General features: G+C 36.0%; 1 protein-coding gene across 1 annotated transcript in view; it reads right to left on the reverse strand.

Moving 5' to 3' along the window:
- Positions 1-19,738, reverse strand: part of UCHL3 (ubiquitin C-terminal hydrolase L3) — a 45,625-nt gene that overhangs the window by 10,882 nt on the left and 15,005 nt on the right. The window contains exons 4-6 of the mRNA XM_085058273.1: positions 18,908-19,064; positions 18,473-18,558; positions 17,329-17,376 (exon numbers count right to left, since the gene is read on the reverse strand). Coding sequence (XP_084914399.1) covers positions 17,329-17,376; positions 18,473-18,558; positions 18,908-19,064 — 291 coding nt within the window. The remainder of the gene's footprint in view (positions 1-17,328; positions 17,377-18,472; positions 18,559-18,907; positions 19,065-19,738) is intronic.

Here is a 19,738-nt window from a genome sequence, read left to right on the forward strand (position 1 = left end):
CTCACAGTGCTGTGCTTTGCATTGGTAGCTGGAAGGGTGTTGATGACACCCCAGTGCTTTGGCTGCTGCTGAGCAGTGGCGGCACAGCATCAGTGCCCTCTCTCCAACTCCCCCCCAGCAGTAAGATGGGGGTGAGCAAGATCTCGAGAGGGGACACAGCCAGGACAGCCAACTCAAGTTGACCAAAGGGATATTCTCTACTATATGAGGTCTACTCAGCAATAAAAGCTAAAAGAAAGGAGGAGGAAAAGTGGGGAGGCATTAGTTATTGTGACATTTGTCTTCCTGGCCAATCACTACACATACCAAAGACTTGCTTCCCAAGAAGCGTCCGGACATCCCCTGCTGATGGGAAGCAGAGAAGAAATCTTTTGTTTTCCCCTGCTTTCATGTGAAGCTTTTGCTTTACTGAACATCTTGACACATGAATTTTTTTCTCTTATGTTTTCCCTACCCTGGCCTGCAAAAGAGGGGAGTGACAGATCAGCTTGGTGGGCATCTGTAGTCCAGCCAAGGTCAACCACCACTGAAAGTTTTCAACTAGGAAAAGTGCTGTTATTTAAGGAGCCTCCCAGCATCAAAACTTCTGCACTAAACTTTGAAATTATCTTTTTTCTGCGAATGTTGTATTAGTAGAAATATACTTGTAACTACAAGGAAGTTCAACTCTATTTTAAACCAAACATACAGGATGTTCCTCCCGCTTAAATTCAAGAGCATAGATTTCTTAATAAAAGCAATCCTAAAATGCTCATACATTTCGCATACATTGTTGGCTTTATGCAGTGCTGAGCAGTTCAGCCTCTTTGTACACCTAGCAGAATGATCAGAGCTGTGCTAATACTGCTTGTTGACAGGACATTAAATACTGCCTTGTCATTCAAATTTTACCAAGCCAACTGAGACAACTTTAATGCCAAAAATGCTGTCTGGTTTCCTGCATATTAAACTAATTTACAAATAGGTCGTGTGTTCTTAGTTTTCCTGTTAGGCATGTTACACAAAAATGTAAAGATGAGAACACCATTTAGTTACCAATATATATCAGACTAATACAAAAATAAATCTTTGCATACGGGCTTTGCAATTTTAATCTGTCAGATGAAGGAAGGACATCAGGGAAGTTAAGGTACAATATTTTAAAACTGTTTAGTTGCAAGCTTCTGTTTTGCCAAATATAGTTATATTGAAAGCTAAACTAATTTTCTGAATATATTTATAGCAAGCGGTCACTACTAGTGGATAAGGACTTGTTTTTAGACATTTGCTGAAGTTAATAAAACTCTCAACTTGGTTTTCTGCTGCAATAACAACAGGTTATGCTGTAATGTCCATCCTTGGATAAGTCATCATTTATTTACTGTTGAAGTAAACTCATGTTCAATTAAGGCTTTTGTTCTAGTCATGCACACTCAAGCTCAAGTCCCCTTCAATAAGTCTTTCCTTAACAACAAGCTTATAAAAGTCAAATTAAAACAAGATCCCAGTTTCAAATTACAGAAATATGACATAGAATTTTCCATGGTTTGCTAAATAATAAAATCCCCAGGTAAAATGTCAGATGTTTGTCAATGTCAGTGAAACAAATGAGGGGTAAGAAGCATGAGTTGGGAAAAATTTAAGTCTGTGCTTAACTCCATGCCTCCTCAAATCTCAAAATATTTAACTAGGTCCAAATGATAACATCAAGAATGTTCCATAGTTCTGAATATTACATGAGAGCTAGATACATAATAAAAGCAATTACTATTCACATGAAGAGAAAGGAGTCTGGAAAAAGGTCTCATCTTGAGATATTTATCAGGATAAAAATACAAAAGCTATAAAGAAGTGGAAGCATTTGACACTAATTTTTAACAGCAATAAAACATTAAGGATTTCCACATGTGAAAAGACATCTGAAAAAAAAAGAAACTATTTGGACCACAGTCAGAGTAGTTATTTCACCTCTGTAAAAAAATCCACAAATCTCAAAGAAGAATTTCCAGGAACAGAGGTGAAATGTGATCAGTATCAAAGAATGGTAAAAACAAAATCAATGTCCCAATTTTGCATTTAAGACCATTCACTTCTACATATCAAGGTTTATTTTTTTATTCATGTATGCACTAAAGTATGATCAATCCTTAAAAGCAGAATGAAATACCACTAAAGGACTCTTTCTGTTCAGTGTTTCTGCTGGTGGCCATCAGACCATTTAGAAATATTGTCTATTTGGTATGTGTAATTTTTTTTCCAGATTTTCAAGATACATTTGAGGTCTGTGAGTGAAGGAGGAAAAACGTTTAAGTATTTGATGACAAGCCTTTCTTACTGGAACATCTTCCTTTCAACTAGAATGTTTGCCTACAAACTAGATAGAGAAACAAGATGTCAAGTGAGGAAGTAACCAGCCCCTCGGGATTACAGGAAACATTTTATCTTTACTGAAATAGCCAGGGACAATTATCCAAGAGTTAATGAAGGAGAAGGAGACTAGGTTTAGGATATGAGAACTTAAACCAGGTCTCAAATGCAGAAGAAATAATACCATGAGGCAAAAAATTAGAAGCCCCTTGGTTTAGCAGATCCAAATGAAAGATCATGAAGATGAGGTGAAAAGAAGAGGCTGGATGTGGAGACTATGCCAAAAAAAAAAGGACCACTTGATGAAAAGCAAACTTCCTCTACGCTTTGAAAATGATTTGGCATACGTATGGAATCAAAAATACCTTGACAGCAAAGCATGGAATGATGCACTTTTGCTGTCTGACATGGTGGAACGGGAAAAAATAAACCAGGAAGACAGAAATCCTAAGAAGGGTTGAGAAAGGACCCCAACAAATCATGATGCTTTGAAGACTGAAGTTACATGGCAGAAGGCCAGTGGTGTCAGAGTAAGAAAAGACTGAAGATGGACTACACTTACAACAGAATGAAGCCCGACAGACGGAAGGCGTATCAAGGGCCGCCACCGACGCAGACGGACTGACGGACTGGGAGCCTTTGCAGGACCTACATGATTACGTTTGGCCCAGGAGAGGGATGCAGAGTGACACAATGGTGAGGCCTTCGTTCTGCTGTGGCTAACCTGAGGCTGCGATGAGCATGGTGGTGAAGACAGCGAGGACGATGACGACTACATAAACATTAAAAAAGAACATACTTAGCCCACTTAAACTTGAAATGGCATCCCTAAAAAGGTAACTGCAAAAGTGTCCACTGTTGAGTATACTGTCCTTTAACTGCTCAAATCACACATATAATAAATAAGAATGTGTTGAATTTGAAGAAGACAAAAGAACACTGAATAAGCAAAGACATTGTGCACATCTGAAGTTTATAGTCAGATAAGCTAGAGGTTATTCACACCCAGGGAACGTCACAATATGAACACAAATTAACTGACTCATTCAAGAGACAGAGTGTTGAAAAGTGAGGAAGGAGGGGATTTAAGCATCATTGAATGGAAGGAATAGTTAAGAACAGAGAATTAATCAGTTTTGTCTACAGCTACAAAAGCTGTGAGCAACAGTTCTTTGGCAATTTGGGAAAGCTATGTTGTGCTACTCTGAGATTTAAAATGAATCAAGTAACTATGGTAACAGAACCCAGAGTTTCTTTACTGTTCCATGTCTAACATAAAAGGAAAGCAAAGGAAAAGGGAAGCTTACCGTGGTGTGGTATGCAACTTCCTAAGTTTTTCACCTATTCTTCTAAAATAGCAGGCCAGTGGCAGTATTGCCATTAACACTCAGGATCCCTTTAGTATCCGTGGAAGCAGTAGGACTATGTTAAACCATTCAAATTGTTACTATTAGAAGAAAGACCATAGAAGTATTAAAAATGACTCTCAGCTCCAACTGACAAAGTTATAGTAAATATATTAAGACCAGAAAGGACCATTGTGATGATTTAGTTTTGATCTTCTGTCCTACACAGGCCATAGGACCAAACAAGTTCAAATTTTGTTTGGATCAGAGCATACTCATAAAACAAAAACAAACATTCAAGCTTAACAATTTTTTTGCAACTGAAAAAAATCAGAAAAAATATAAAAAATTCAACCAATCCTGTCTATAGCTACAGAGACAATAAATAACACATTCATACAGTTTACTAAAATTCATAATAAATAAAAATGCAACCTTTTTTGTCCTGTTCAATGACCATATAACATGGATTACATTATTCATCTGGCCATGATTCCAATCCAGGAGCTCATCTTCAGCATATCATCCACTATTATTTTCCCCTCTTATAATACATAAAAATTCCCAGCGTCATCTTCAGCCTTTCAGAGAACCCCTCACCTTCTGTCAAGAAATAAAGTTAATCTTTTGTGCTAATTACTCAGCTTTTATTTGGCCTCAGAAAATACTCCTTTGTTTGAAGCTAATCTAAAGGGCAATCCAGATTGTCCTGTGTTGATGTCTTGTGCTTTACTATCTCTTGATCTTTTTCCACTGCCTGTAGGTTTTGGGCTGTATTTTAATCACAAAATCATGGAATGGTTTGGGTTGGAAGGGCCCACCTTACAGATCATCGACTTGCAACCCCCACCATGGGCAGGGACACCTTCCATTACACCAGGTTGCTCAACGTCCCATCCAGCCTGGCCTTGAACACTTCCAGGGATGAGTCATTCATAACTTCTCTGGGCAACCTTCTCCATTGCCTCACAGCCCTCACAGTAAGGAATTTCTTCCTAATGTCTAATCTAAACCTACTTTCATTCAGTTTGGAGCCATTCCCTTTTGTCCTGTCACTACATGCCCTTGCACAGTCTCTCTCCAGCTCTCTTGCAGGCTCCCTTCAGGTACATGGAAGGTTGCAATCAGGTGACCCTGTTTTTGTCTTCCACATCAGTGACAGACTGTTTAATCGTACAGGTCTGAGAGCCAATCCCTGCAGAGACTCACTGGCAAACATAGTAACTCATCACTGACAACCCACTTATCTGCAGAGACCTTCCAGGTTAGGGCAGGCAGAATGGAAACTGCAGTTTCTTAAGGCATGTCCCAAATCATGCATTCAATTGAATGACTCCAGTAGGGGCTGTGAAAACTGAGAATTAGATAGCTTCTCTGAAAAAAAATCTTTTCACTCTTATTAGTCAATATATAAATGTCAGTCAAAACTGTTTACTTTCTTTGTATTATTTGTTATTTTTTAACCAACTAATCTTAGTTTTCTTTTTTTTTTCTTTTTCCTATCAAGAGTGGGACAATGAATTGGTTCTTTCTGCTCCCATATTGCTGACCTTAAGGAACAAAGCCAGGGTTAGGAATTCTGCACGAAGAGCAAGCATCAAGTACAGTAGAAACTGCAGAGCTCAAAGACAAACATAGAATGTTACCAGGTGTCATAACCCGTCCAGAGAACACAGTTTTCCACAGGTTTGTCAGTTTGGTTTTTTTCTTTAATTTCAAACATTCCCTACATCTCAGCAGCTCCTCATAAAAGAGGACAAAACCAGAAAACTTCAAGTCCAAAAAATGGAATTACATGAATAAAAAGGAATTGAGAAATTACAATACTTTTATACTTCTACAAGACAGACAGGCTAACAAGAGTTTAATGGCTATTACAGTTTTTGCGTACTACTGACTGGGGTTTTTTCATATTCTTCATTTGAAGAACTGATCTAAAATGAGACATTTAACATTTAGATAACATATCAACTGGCTCTAAAAATTATCTATTCTCAGCTTGCTTAAGAAAATTTCAAAAGATGACTGATTAAAGACTGCCTCTAGAATTCCTCATAGTCCACAGACTTCCCTATGGAGGGAGGAACCTATACGATTAGAACCTGCTGTCAGGCAGAAATTTAAGAGCTTTGCTGACTAGACAGTTGATGATAAAAGGCAAGAGACACTACAGTATGTTTTAAAATTTTGTAAGCTGCTGCCATCGTAATAGAGAGGATTGATAAGTCTTCCAAGAATCTGCATTATAGTACTTGTTTACTGAGAAATAGTTGAAAAAAATGAAACAAAAAGCCTTGCTGATAGCATGAATTTACTCTGATGCATTCCACTGACTGGAAGCTGTTAAACTATGTACTTTTGCTCTGAAAAAAATCCTGGTTTTTAGGGCAATTGTGTAATTACCATGAAACCATTTACAAGATTTTGAACAACACCAAATTTAAGAATTGTTTAACAGTACAGGGATGACCATGATATTGAAATTTTTTTAAATAGCCTTTTTTAGTTTTGTTACCATTTTTACCACAATTCTATACTTTTACCATTCTTTTTTATTGCACTTATTTGTTTTATGGCCAATATTGCTGAAATCATGAGAATATATTAAAAATACCCCTTGCCTGAATGTGATTTGACCAAAAAATACCTTAGCTTTTCAAAACTGAATTTAACCATAGAATGCAGTTTAGGGCAACAAACATTTTAATATTTCTTGTCAGTATTTGTCCTGATATTAAATTCCATTAATTAAGTCTTTTTATCCTTTATTTCCTGTACTAGTGGGCCCCTTAGTGAGATCTACTAAGAGAATGAGAAACTTCCCCTCCACTGAAAATACACTTTTGCATCTCTAAGAGTGGAATTTCAGCAGACAGTACATAGGAATTCTGGAAAAGCACACTTAATATTTGATTACGGCTAATTAACAAGGCTGTAATAGCCAGAAAATTCTATGCATTGTTTTGATAATAAGTGCAAATTAGGCTATGTAAACTGTAGTTGTTTTCAAAAGAATATTAAAAAAATTAAATTAGAATTAGATGTCAATATTACTATGAAATTAATGTTAAATACACATCTCCAATTAAGAATACAGTCATACATTTCACATTTAATATAAAATATGGAAGACAAATACTAACTTAAGACACTCTATTCAAACAAAAGTTACAAACAGCTAGAAACTGCAGAAAAGAGAGAATTAGTCTAACTGCTCAAGAAGAAAAGATCACAGGAGCATATTCCTGTGCTGAAAACTGTAACAGATCAAGTATCTGAAGTGGTAAAATAAAAGCCCTGAAATAGAATTAGATGTTATTGTCATGTAAACCAGTAAGCACATCAAGTTTATTGTCTGAAATGCAAAAAAAATACATTATAAAGAAGTTAAAAGCTTCATGGAGTAGGTCCAAAAAATGTTCAGGCAATTACCATCTGCCCCAAACCAAAACACTCACTCCTACATATAGCTGTTCCTAAAATCTAAGATCTAAAAGGAATCACATATAAAGTTTGCCAGGCACCAAGACCTGTGCTTTTGCACATACCTAAAAGTGCCTAAGTTTGATAGTGCCAAGGAGCTCATGGCTTAGCTCACACCCAAACCTGTCAGATTCTAGAAAGATGGATCTGTTTGCTCATCTTGTTTGGGGAGCTCAATCCAGCAAAGTATTTCAGTGCATGTGTAATGCACTGACGACCTGACAGGACAAAGCAGCATCTGGTATTGCATGACCATTTCTAAGGAGAAATATATATTATATATATATACATACTATTTATAAATATTAGTGATTAACTTGCTAGTGGCTACAGAAATTCATCTGTCTGGAAACTCAGGTTCAGGGCATCCTTGCAGTGGAAAGTTCAAGCCCATGCTGCCTTCCTCTTAGGAAGCTTCCCTGCCTATCAGCTCACAACCTGTGCTGGGAAAGGGGTTTTTCTTCTTTCCTCCATGTCAAGGTCGTGTCACTGTTGTAGAAAGAAATGCCAGCTGCACTGGGACAGAGACAAAATGAGCTTTAACTGCATACAAACATCTCTGCAAACTTGGGAAACAGAAGGAGGTAACACACTTTCAGTCCCGGTCATTGTTTCACAGGCACAGCCCTGGGATCAGAGGCCCTGGCACATGTTCTGCATCTGCTCACTTGCATTGTTCTGTAGGTGTGCAGGGACTCCTCCCAACATGCTGTTCATTACACAGTTCCCATACTCCTGGAATAATCCTTGGAGAAGAGATGGGAGAAGGCTGAAGTGACAATAAAATGTAAAACTTCTCCAGCCAAATGGGCAATATAAAGGTTATCACAGCTTTAAGATTATTCTCAGAGGGTGTACTTACTATCTATCAATCACTTTTCCCCACCACCTTTTAAAGCATTGTTTTTCTTAAATAATTGCTTATTATGGAATTAAACACAGTATTTTAAAGGATTTGTATTACATTTAAAACTAAGTGTTCTTCTTACTTAGAAGTTATTATCATTAGTGGTTTTTACATGGAAATTAAATCTACGTATCACACTGTCTGAAAAAATCTTTTTCCTCCTCTTTCCTTCACAAATTTTAAATCTCTCAACAGCATTTCAAGCCTGTTTTAGTGGTGGTGGTGAAATCTTGAGAGACATTAAGTTCCTTCAAGTTTTTATAAGAAGATAAGCAGCCAGACAGAGAAGAGGAGTCTGACAAAAGAAGAATTCTACAGAGGCAGAAGATGTTTCATCAGCTCATCTCCAACAACACCCCCCAGAATTCACATGAACTAGAGAAACTGTGTGTATTTCAACTGCATGAAAAGCCTCGGCTCTAACTAGAAATTCCTTACGTTCAACAAAACCCTGATCAACACGCAAATTCTAAGGAAGTTAAGATTCATAAATGCCAGTCCTTACAGATCTACTTGTTTTGTCAACACTACAATTATCAACATTAATATGTACTGAGACTGAGATTACAGATCAAATTGGGCTACATCTTCTAGCTGATCAACATTTGCACCACTGAGTTTAATTAGTCCTTCTGCAGCTGGTAAAAAGAAAATATTTACAGTATTCTCCATGAAAGTTTAATCCATGATTAAGAATGGACAATATCCCAAGAGTATTACTTTGCTAGACATAAGGGTAAAGATGAGAAAAATGATGAGATCAGAGCACCCCCAAAAAATCTTTCCAAAATTAGTGATAATTTATCTCTCTCTGAAGACTTAAAATTAAGTTCTATGGTCTATGTTAGGCAAAAGTCAAGCTAGATTATCACAATGGCGACTTCTGTGATCAAAAATTAGTGGAATCACAAAAAAAAAGAAAATTTCAAACGTTAGGGAGCTCTGTGAAAGCTAAATTAACCAGATTTTTTTTTCAAGTAGTTTTTCCTTCATAAGATTTTTTTTCTGAAATAAATTGAACAGCATTGTTTCACACCAAATACTGTATCTTTAGAGTGCTTCCTTGAGCAAAGTCAGTTGATGCAACATGAATTCTCTGAGTAGTTTTAGCCTACTTCTAGCTTCAGCCATATTGGTAAAATGTTTGAAGTCTTAAGAATTGTAAATCCTTATAATTTTTTTTCCTTCCAAATTAGTGATTCAATAAAGAAAAAAAACAAAACCAACCAAACAAACAAAAACCCAAAAAACCAAGCAACCAAACAAACAAACAACAAAAAAAAGCAAAACAAAACCCCTCCCCCAAATACTTTTCTGACTAAGGGTAAGAGGTTGAGTGTGAACTCAACTATCACCTGTCACCCATGGCTATACCCTGCTGCTTGCTCTCTCTTACACAGATAGTGCAAGAACAGCACAGGAAGCATTATGGATTGCAGAGATGCAAAAGAAACAAACAAAAAAAAAGAAACCAGAACAAACTTATGGCAGTTGATTGGCAGAGATGTTGGATGCAAAACTGCAGAAACATTTTGTTATTTTCACTTGTGTTACTTATTTCTAAAAGACTTGTTATTAAAAGTCATGGATTGCTTTATGGGTGCGAATATCCTCTATAGTTATGTTTCATCCTAGGAATCAGAATTCCTTCATAGAGATGTTATGGTTAAGCATAAGATCCAGAATAATGATTCTACTGTATTAATACCTTATTAGTAATTTGCTCAGCATAGAAATCAGATTAATATGTCTCAAACATTGACACGTTAGAAAACATGTTAATGCAATGAGTCACAGACTAAGCACGCACAATTTCCAAAACATTTCACATGATTGTAGTAAGCTCATTTTTACACTTTTACTGTGTAGACTGTAAAAGAGAAAAAGCCATAGCTAACATTTTTAGGCAACTTCACTGGCTTTACAGGAGAGATTACATGCTTGTTCTGTAATGCTAAGCTAAACAAAAATCCTGTATGAAACAGTTATATAATTGATTTTATATTCTCTCAAGATGCAAATGTTTCTTTAGAAGACTATGGATTATTCAGAAGAAACATCAAGGAATATGGGTGTTTTAAGAAAAAAATCCCACCATATGCTCTTCGCAGGAGCAAAAGGGAAGCTCTTTATGTTTGTTCTCTAACAATAAATTTTAATGCCCCAGGGAACCAGAGATCTTTGAAAGTTCAAGTTTTATAGCAGTTGGGAACAGAGTGCATTGATTCTACTTAGTTCTTGCCAATGTTAACGACTGTTACTGTGATCAAAGTCTAACTTCATGCATTCCAAGCAAGATTATAGTTCTCCAGGCACACGAAACAAGTTTACAGACTACAGTTTGCAGTTATGTTTTGAGTTAAGCAAGAAATCAAGCTGTGGTACTGTTTTTAGTGGCTGCCAACTTCTATCCATCTTAAAAATATTCCTAATCATACTCATGAACAAAAAGTGTATCTAAGCAAACTCATTGACATGCGCCAGTAATTCAGCTTTTTGCGAACATTTGAGACGTGCTCTCATTTGTGATTTTTGACTCTCTCAGTATAAACACCAGTTTTGATTTTCAAAGGCTGATTTTTTATCAATATTTTTGATGAAGATCTAATGAGGTGCAAGAATGTTGTTTCCATTTGAAGTAGCAGCTCAGATGCAGCACTTCAGTCCATTGAGTTCCGAGCCTCATTTCATTCAACATACAGTTCCAGTAGCCAAAGCTGTCCATTGGTAAACAGATTTACAAAGTGTATTAAATAAAACAAACAAGAGGAGTTTCAGAACAAAGGCAGTATTTTCTGTGCCCTCCCTTAATATTTTATACTGCAGTTCTGTTTTCTTCTATCTTCCTCTTCTTAACAACTGATCTTAAACACTGTAGGTTAAACTTTGTTTAACTGGACATTCTGATCAGCCTCGAAGGAAGAGGAAAGAAAATACATGAATGTGAGAGCTCCTAATTTTCTCCTAAGAGTTTAGGTCATAAACAAAATCAAAAACTCTTATTACTCTCCAGCCAATATCCAATAGAGGTCTTACTACTCTGTAACAAATATCCAGCACAGGTATTTCAAGTGGCCATATCACTTGTGTTTATTTGCTTGATTGAAACATCATTTTGAGCCATGCAGTAGTAACATTTTAAAAAGTAAACTTCCCCAAGACCATAAATCGCATTCTGCTAAGCAGTAATGCATAAACCTTGCTAAAACTCCCCTGCCCAAAATAACTTTTACCTCCATCACAAAAGTGGTTCCAGGTGCCACAAGTACCACATGACATAATAGGAAGTTCACTCTATCACTTGTGCTTTACATCAAAAAGTGATGGAAAGCCATTGGCAGCAGTCAGTGATACCTTGATGTTGCACAAACAGCCTGCCAAACACTTAACAATTATCTGAGCATTTGCTGCCAACAGAAGCAAAAGCTGATCTAAGTCTAGTCTGTTAAACTTTCTCCTCTCTTCCCAGGAGTGTGCCTGTAACCCCTCTGTGCCAGCATTAGCTCCGAGAGGGCTACAGGATCAGTTATTTCAGGAAGTTGTTTGGGAAGCCCATAGAAGATATTGTAGGAAACCTGCCAATCCAGAATGATTTTAACAGCCACAGATATGCACAGCTGGCTAAAACTTCAGATACTATTACCAGAATCGCACTTGAACAGGAGTTGAGCATGTCAAAGCCTTGACAAATGCAGAAATTGAATACGAATTATTCTCTGGATCTAATTTCTTGACTAAAGGCCAATTATTCTTTTAAAAATAACTTTCTGTGGTAGAGCTTGCCATTTTCCTTACTGTAGAACTGAGCTATAATGAAGCACAGTTGCAAAAGTAGTGCATATAGACGTCAGTAATATGAGAGCAGAACAAAAGTATTTTCTACTCATATTATTATATTCACATATTAAAAAGGTCATTTATTTCAAGAATCAGTACAGATAATATTTTATATCTGGAATAACTTCCCTCAAGCTATCGCAGCTTATAATTGTTTAACTAAGCTAAACAATTTCTATTGGTTTATTTCTATACAAAGTGTGCCTTTGCATTTTCCTCCTTTCCTACTCTTCCAGGCAAAACCAGAGTAACTTTATATTATTAATGCAAATGAGGAGGTAGGATACAAAATAAGTTTCTTCTTCAACTCCAAATTCAAAAGGGCTATTTACTCTGCAAAAGACTCTAGACCTGGAAGTCCCTCTCATTTAATAACATCCTGTTTTCAAAATATGTTCGATTCAGATTTTCTGATCTGTTACTTGCAAATAGTTACTACAATTATACTGAAAGGAATGCAAGACGATGTCGCTGTTGAGCAGCTAGCAGAGTAATGAATGCATCAGTTCTCAGTGGCAAGAAGGAATGACCTTTATTGTTTTGATTTCATCACATATATAGAGTTCTCAAAAGTCACCCAGATTGGTCAGTCAGAAGCCTTCCCCAGGCCTGATGGCAGGCCTGCACTGCCCAAGTTCTGGGACACTGTTCCAAAAACATCCAAACTTTATCTTTATTTACAAAACACAAGAAAACTTCTCATGGGAAAAACTGTGCTAGCCACAAGACAGCAATACAAAAAAAAAAATAAGACATGAAGCTAACCCTGGTCACTGCTACAAATTGCTACTTTTCCTCTCTCAGATATTGCCATAACTTAGTCACTATTGATCACTGTTGATTAGACAGCCAACACAGATCCACAAACTGTCTGTCACTTTAATATTTCAGAAGGGCTGTGGTTTCTTGAGGGGAAAGGGTGGTTTTGTTTTTTCATAAGAGGGTATCAAAAATGTTAAGATGTGTGGCAGCACAGGGTTTCAAAGCTTACGAACTGCTGAAGGAGGCATCAGAAGAACAAGAAGGAAAACAAAACCCAAATGCGAAACAAAAGGGAAAACTCAAACACTGCTCAGCACAAAGCAATAAAATAAGGATCAGCTAAAAAGTGTGAACATTTCTGCAAAGAAACAGGCTCTATTTTCCACATCTTAAGACATTCTAGATATTATAAACAGAAATGTATACTCAGCAGAAGACTCATGGAAGAATAAAGAGGATCTTTAGTATCTGGCACCTCTTGTAGTTTTAACAGTATCTGCAGGTCAGAACTACCACACAGAAAAGAGTACTCTGGATCTATGACGCTTTAAGGTAAAGACCTAGATACTTTTTTTTTGGCAGCTTTGGATATGAAACACCTGTCACTTGAGAAAGTGTAAACTTCAGCATCATAAACTTCAACAGTAAGACTGTTACAGGAATCTTACATTAATTGCCTCATTATGGTACTTGAACACGTGATCAGAATCAAACCACCCTTGAAGCCAACATGACACTTCTGTGGAACCATTTCCAGATCTTATTGCTTGCTACCAAAGTAATTTTAAACAGACTTAGATTTTTTACACAGAAGTATCCACAAAAAGTACCCATAAGACTGCTTTAGCTATTGATTTGCTCTACTGTAGCTATAAAGTGAGACATGGAGCCAGAGAATTCAGGAGTATTGACAGAACCTGGTCCAAAACCTGGCCTGAGGGATTAAGTGCAAATTTACAATCCTTTCAATTTGCAAACTTGAAATGAATTATCTTACTTAAAACTGCTTAACAGTTCTTAAAAGTTTATTCTCCTTGAAGGAAAAGAAAAGCAAAACCTCTTATGTTTAAGAAAAATAATTTAATAAAAATTTAGTAAATGCATTAAATTTCTAAAAAATTTAATATATAAAAAACCTCCTCAAAGAACTTAGTTTAAATCCTGTCTGTAGATGGCCTGTAAATGTTTTAGGTGCAACACTGGAAGTTAGACAAAATGGCTGAATACAGCCTTTTTTTTTTTTTCCTAAACAAATTAATCACAGCTATCAAACTTGGGAAGCCTGTTAAAGCACCCATCAAGGAAAAACATTCTATAGCTTTCAGCTTCAATCCATTTTCTTAGCAATTAATGTTCATCCAAATAGATCCCACAGTAATGATACATCCCAGAAGCAAACTGATCACTGTAACTCTTCCAGAAGACCTACAATCTAGAAGTCCACTACAAGTAATACCTTGCCAAATGTGGACTTTTTCTCCCCCAAGAGAACACTTCTTCAAAACACACGGAATTTAGAAGAAATAAAATGTGATTACAGATTATGCTAAAACAGAAACAAATACTACCCACCAGACAAGATAATAGAATACAGACACTAGAAAGATAGCACCACTTTATCGTATAACTTCTAATTTTTTTTTCTAGCTAGACTTGCTTTATTTTGAGGTTTGAGCTACTCACATACATGAAACAGAAAAAAAGCAGAAAAGCCATTAGCATATTGTAAAAACTAAGTAGTCACTAAGATTATTAAAAACGTCTGTGAAGACTTAGGAAGCCTGTCAGGAGCAATCCACGAATAAAGGCTTTAATTAGAACTATCAATGGCTGAATCTTCAAATATCTGAAAAATCAGAATCCAGGGAAAAAAAACCCCAAAACTCACCCCACAGCACTATCAGAAGAGAACAGGTCTGTACTCTATGCTATTTTTAAACCTTTTGCAGCTCAAGATTCCACAAAATTTAACTGTATCTCAATTGTATGATGTAGTGTTTTTCATGGTGCAAGAAAACATCAGAATCTTGAAAGCTTCCTAACCAAATCAGCAGAACTGACTGCTATACACCCCACTTTTGGAAGTTCTGTTCTGTCTAATACCGTTAAGTTTAAGCAAGCCTTTCTGAAAATGTGAGTGGACAGTAGTATGCAATACCTATCTAAGAGACAGAACTAGCCATAGAGCAGGCTTTTCCCATGAAGCACACCAGACAAATTAATCATCCTAAGAAAAAGTAGGCCTGAATGTTTTTTTAATCTTTAAATCTGTAAGAGACTTAGGACATTTTGTTCATAAAGCACTAACTATACAGCACTTACTATCATTAAGCAACTGAATAAGTCAACTTTACTCACAGAAAAGATTTCTAAGCAACATGCCTTGGCTATTTGGACAGTTGAGGAGCTCAGTGGGAGAATAAAAACCCCAGTCATGGAAGGTAACCATGCTCCTTTCCAGTGCTCTTAAAGGAAGTTTAAATTCTCAGGAAAGCAATTGTAACAAATTATGGATATGCAGGAAGAATGGGATTCTCTGCTTTCTTTCTCCAAAGGAGCTAGAAATCCTCAACTTACCCGACAGGACAAATCAACAGTCTCCTATGACCTGCATATGGTAACCTCAGCACCTGGAAGGTCATGCTGTTTATCAGTCCCTTCAATCACAACACAAGGAGTACACAGAGACATTTAAAATGGAAGGAAGAAGAGATTAAATCACTTCAACTCAGTTACACTTCTCAGCATGTTCATGTTCCATATTTTGTTTTGCTTAAAAAGAATTTTACTTTATAAAGTAAAGCAAGTCCTCAGGTACCAATGAATGGGGAGGCTTTGCTGCCTTTTTAACTACCATATGGTAGGACAGGATTTCCAGGCAATTTGATGTTCCAGTAATAAAACTTGTTTATTTCTTCCCTCCTTGGCTGACGGATGAGAACTATTCTGAAAAAATGGTCCTAGGAAATGTATTCAGCCTTTGTACTATTCTGCTTTGGAAACAAAAAGACAGGAAAAAGTTATTTTGCCAGCCGAAGGAATAGCCATATTGAATTATTTACAGATAGAGTTATACAAAACGGAATAATAAATAATTGGCAAGGAAAGTAGCTATTCAATATCTGTGTTAAGGCATGGTTGCTAAGACAATCTTGTAATTTTTCATTATGAAAAAAAGTCTTCATCTTTCCATGCGATTATTAATCTTTTGTATTGTGGTTATCTTGATCAGGAAACAAAATAATTAATGGAAGTTCAAGAAGTTGACTGTCCATTATTAGGAGATTCCATCATCACTTAAATGCTTCCTGAATCTTCACAAAGACTCTCAGAACACACACACCTTGCCTTTTCTTTGTCAATCATTGCATAACATCTGCCAGAAGAATGCAGAGACAGACCATTCCCTAGATGAACCTCACAGTACATCAAAACAGCTAAAGAAGCTTCTCTTTCACAAGGATCTTAGAAAAAGATTCAGTCTTGAGCAACTTGTTGGAATAATCGCTCTTACTGAGCTTGCCAAGAATATCTAGAAATGGACTCATTTAAAAAAAAAAAATAGATCCGACTTTTTTTGAGTCTCTTACTTAGAAAAGGAAAAAATACAAATGTGCTCTGATGCTGCTTCTTGAAACATAGAACCTTGACTTAGAGAAAGAGATAAGAAGAGAGAGTGGTGTGTTTTTTAAAAGAAAATACTACAAAGGAAGTTGAATATCTGTAACAGAAGTAGTTGAAACAATTCTCTTCATTTTCATTTCCAGACAGGGCAAGGGGGGAACAGAAAGGACTGCTTTGCTTTCCCTTGCATTGTATAGAAGACATTGCACAAAAGAAAGAAAATGTCACCTACTGTACTTCAAAAAGAGAGAATGGATGAGTCACTGGAGTCACAGCCAAACATAGAAGTGTTTCTCTTTTTATCAAACAAAGCCGTGCTAGCAATAATCCAATTGTTTTTTTTTTTTTTTTTGTGGAACAGATACTTAAATCTGAACTGATAATATGGAAAATGGACTTAGTATAACTAAGCAGGAAAATGTTGAATGTTCAGGTTTATGATTATTTTCAGGTTTTTTGTCAGCTTTCAGGGTTTTTTTCTCTATATCACACAATCTGTTGGGGCATCAATGCTTATAAATATGTATGCTATTGAGAATTTACCTGAATTTGTATTGTATACAAACAGCACATAGATAATTGCAAACCAAGTATTGGACTACTTCTTTTCCTGAACTAAAACTTTTTGGACTTTCATAAAATATTTGTTTTACTCATATGGTTACTATGAGTCTTCTAGTCTGACCCACACATTTGCAACATGAAAACCTCAACTTTCTGATATTGTCTGTTTTTAATCTTCTGAAATGAAGATGAGAAAGATCTTTCATGTTATATAAGAGCTACAATACCCAATGCAAACAACCACCACCACCAAAACCCACACACAAACAAAAAAACCCCAAGCTTCAAGTTTGGTTTCCCCCCTAACAATGCCACTTGATTTTGGACTAATGGCACAATACTGAAAAGCAAGCAATAATCTCAATTTCACTGTAAAACTTTAATATATGATTTCTTTCATGTCAATTACATTAATCTCAAAGTAAATATTAACAGGGATTGTTTAAAAAAAATGAATACCTCAGTCTGACCTTCATGGGCACTGGATTCATGAGTGACACGAATAGCCTAAAATAAAATATATTTCAATCAGATTTTAAATGAGAGACTTTCAGTGTTGTAAGAACCATTTTTACACTTCATTTTATCAAATGCCATAGATGTAAATATTTTTGTTCAGAGCTTATAATAAATAAGAAAGATCATAAACAAATAATCTCCACCTCCAAAGATCTCAGAACGCCAATATTTCATTTTCCTTACAGTCAATTCAGATCAAATATCTAACAGCTTGTACTGGCACTTTTATACAAAGGAAACACTACAAGCATTTTTTATCTATCATTTTGAGCAGAAAAAATAATTTAGTTAGAAGCTCTGATCAGTCATTTTGTGTCCAACATTTCTATAGAAAATATCATCAAATGTCTGCTGTTTATGTTTGTTACTCCTTCCTTTAGCCACATATTAACACTCATATTCCTGAGAGCTTCACAATGTGCTAAAACTGAACTCTGACTCAAAAATCATCAAGGTTTTCATTTTGAGAGAGGACCATCATTACCATCAGGAGCAACAGTACTGTTCTCCATCCACCCCGGGCCAGATGTTTCTGCCACATCCTTTCAAACAGCACTAATGATGTGGATAACCACATTATCAGCGAGCTCATTTCATGGTTTAGGATGGCAGGGGAAGGAGATCATATTTCAGCCAAATCAGCTCTTTGTGTGCACCAATGGTAAAAAAATGGAGATATGACTAGAAGGCACAAATTAAGAGATAGCAAAAGGATCATCCTTTCAACAATAGACCCAGATCAGCTTAAATTGCCCATTAAACTATATCCTGGACCCACCAAAAAAAAAAAAAAAAAAGAGATTATGCACACGTTTCTCATGCATTTCAATGTAAATTTAACTAAGTCAGTAAATTACTATGGATAAGAACATTGACAAAATCCATTCTGCTCACTGAGCTATGAGCAGGCAGGAATACTCTAAAATACCAAAACAGTTCCTTTGTAGCAACTGTCTGATCACAAGCTCACTACAAAATCAAATTTGTTTAGGTGCTTCACTCAGTCAACCCCCAAGGACAGTATCTGCTCATGCAAGTAATTCTTACACCATTTTAAACAGAAGTAAAAACACATGATACTAACTTCATAAGTTTCTAGGTATTTGGCCCTTTCTTCAGGAGTCATAGATAATGAATCTTCTAGGAACTTTTTCAGTGAAGAATTAGTTTCTTAAAAAAAAAATTAAAAAGACATAATTAGCATCACGTTTTAATTCCAAATTCATTCACAGCTTACAGAATCCAACAAAAGATCTGAAGATAGAATCATACTGTATCTTTAAGACACAGAAGTCTGACTGCAAAGTGAACTGCTGCCTGCTGTAGTTCGCAATGTTTCAAATGCTTTAGCTCATAAATTAGTATGAAATACTGTTTTTATCATTATAGGTAAAAATGTGCTCCTTTAGCCTTTATGAATGATTATTTTCAGAGAAAAACGCACATCCTTCCTTCTATGGCTTCCCACAGTTAAGGAAAAAAGGGAAAAGCCAACAAAAACCAAACCAAAATACCTTACCAAAGTTCATTTTATCTCTGTTGTTTGCAATAGCATGAATTAGCCCAATTGTTCCACAAGCATTGTTGATGGTCTGCTTCATGAAATACACTGATGATTTGACATCTTGTCCCTTAGCTTTTATCCTCTCTTCCTCTTCTGTTCTGAAGGTTTCATACTAGAAGGAAAGTTAAAGACATTTCACAAATAGTACAAATAGCTATATTATTCAAGTAAAAATAATTAGTAAAACACAACAGCTAATTAATACTACCATTTGAAATGTTTAACTCCTGTGGTCCAACAAGTATATATATGTAAAATTACCTGAACAGTTCTATATTGTTTCTTAACCCAATGCTTTGATGTTAGTCAAAAAGTCACACTTGAAACATCATTTTGAATATGTGTTATCTAAAATAACTTCAAAGATGTTCATAATCTTTCCTTGATCTGAGATCACATCACCCTCTCTCTTCAATCCAACTGAAGGCTTTTTAAGGACAGAGGTGTCAAAGTGCAATCAAGAAAACCATACTACTTCAGGTGATCATCATGAAGCATTCTTTAAAAGTTCCATTGTTATACTTCATTTCTCCCAGGAGTACAAAATAAGATTTATATAACACCCAAAACAGGCCCTTCAAAAGCCCTATTCATAAAGTAAATGCTTATTTTCTGTAGCAAAAAGAGAATTTGGTTTGACTGAACAATCTAAAGTACTTGTTTTATAAAGATCTTAATTGACTAAAATCTGCTATACTGTGCAATATTGCATTGCTTTGTGCTTTTTTGGGGGGGATTCTTTTTGGGGGGGTTCCTTTTTGGGGGGTTGTTGTAGTGGGTTTTTTG

Source organism: Lichenostomus cassidix, chromosome 1 (genome assembly GCF_008360975.1).
Source record: "Lichenostomus cassidix isolate B80296 chromosome 1, HeHo_3.0, whole genome shotgun sequence".
Lineage (NCBI taxonomy): Eukaryota > Metazoa > Chordata > Aves > Passeriformes > Meliphagidae > Lichenostomus > Lichenostomus cassidix.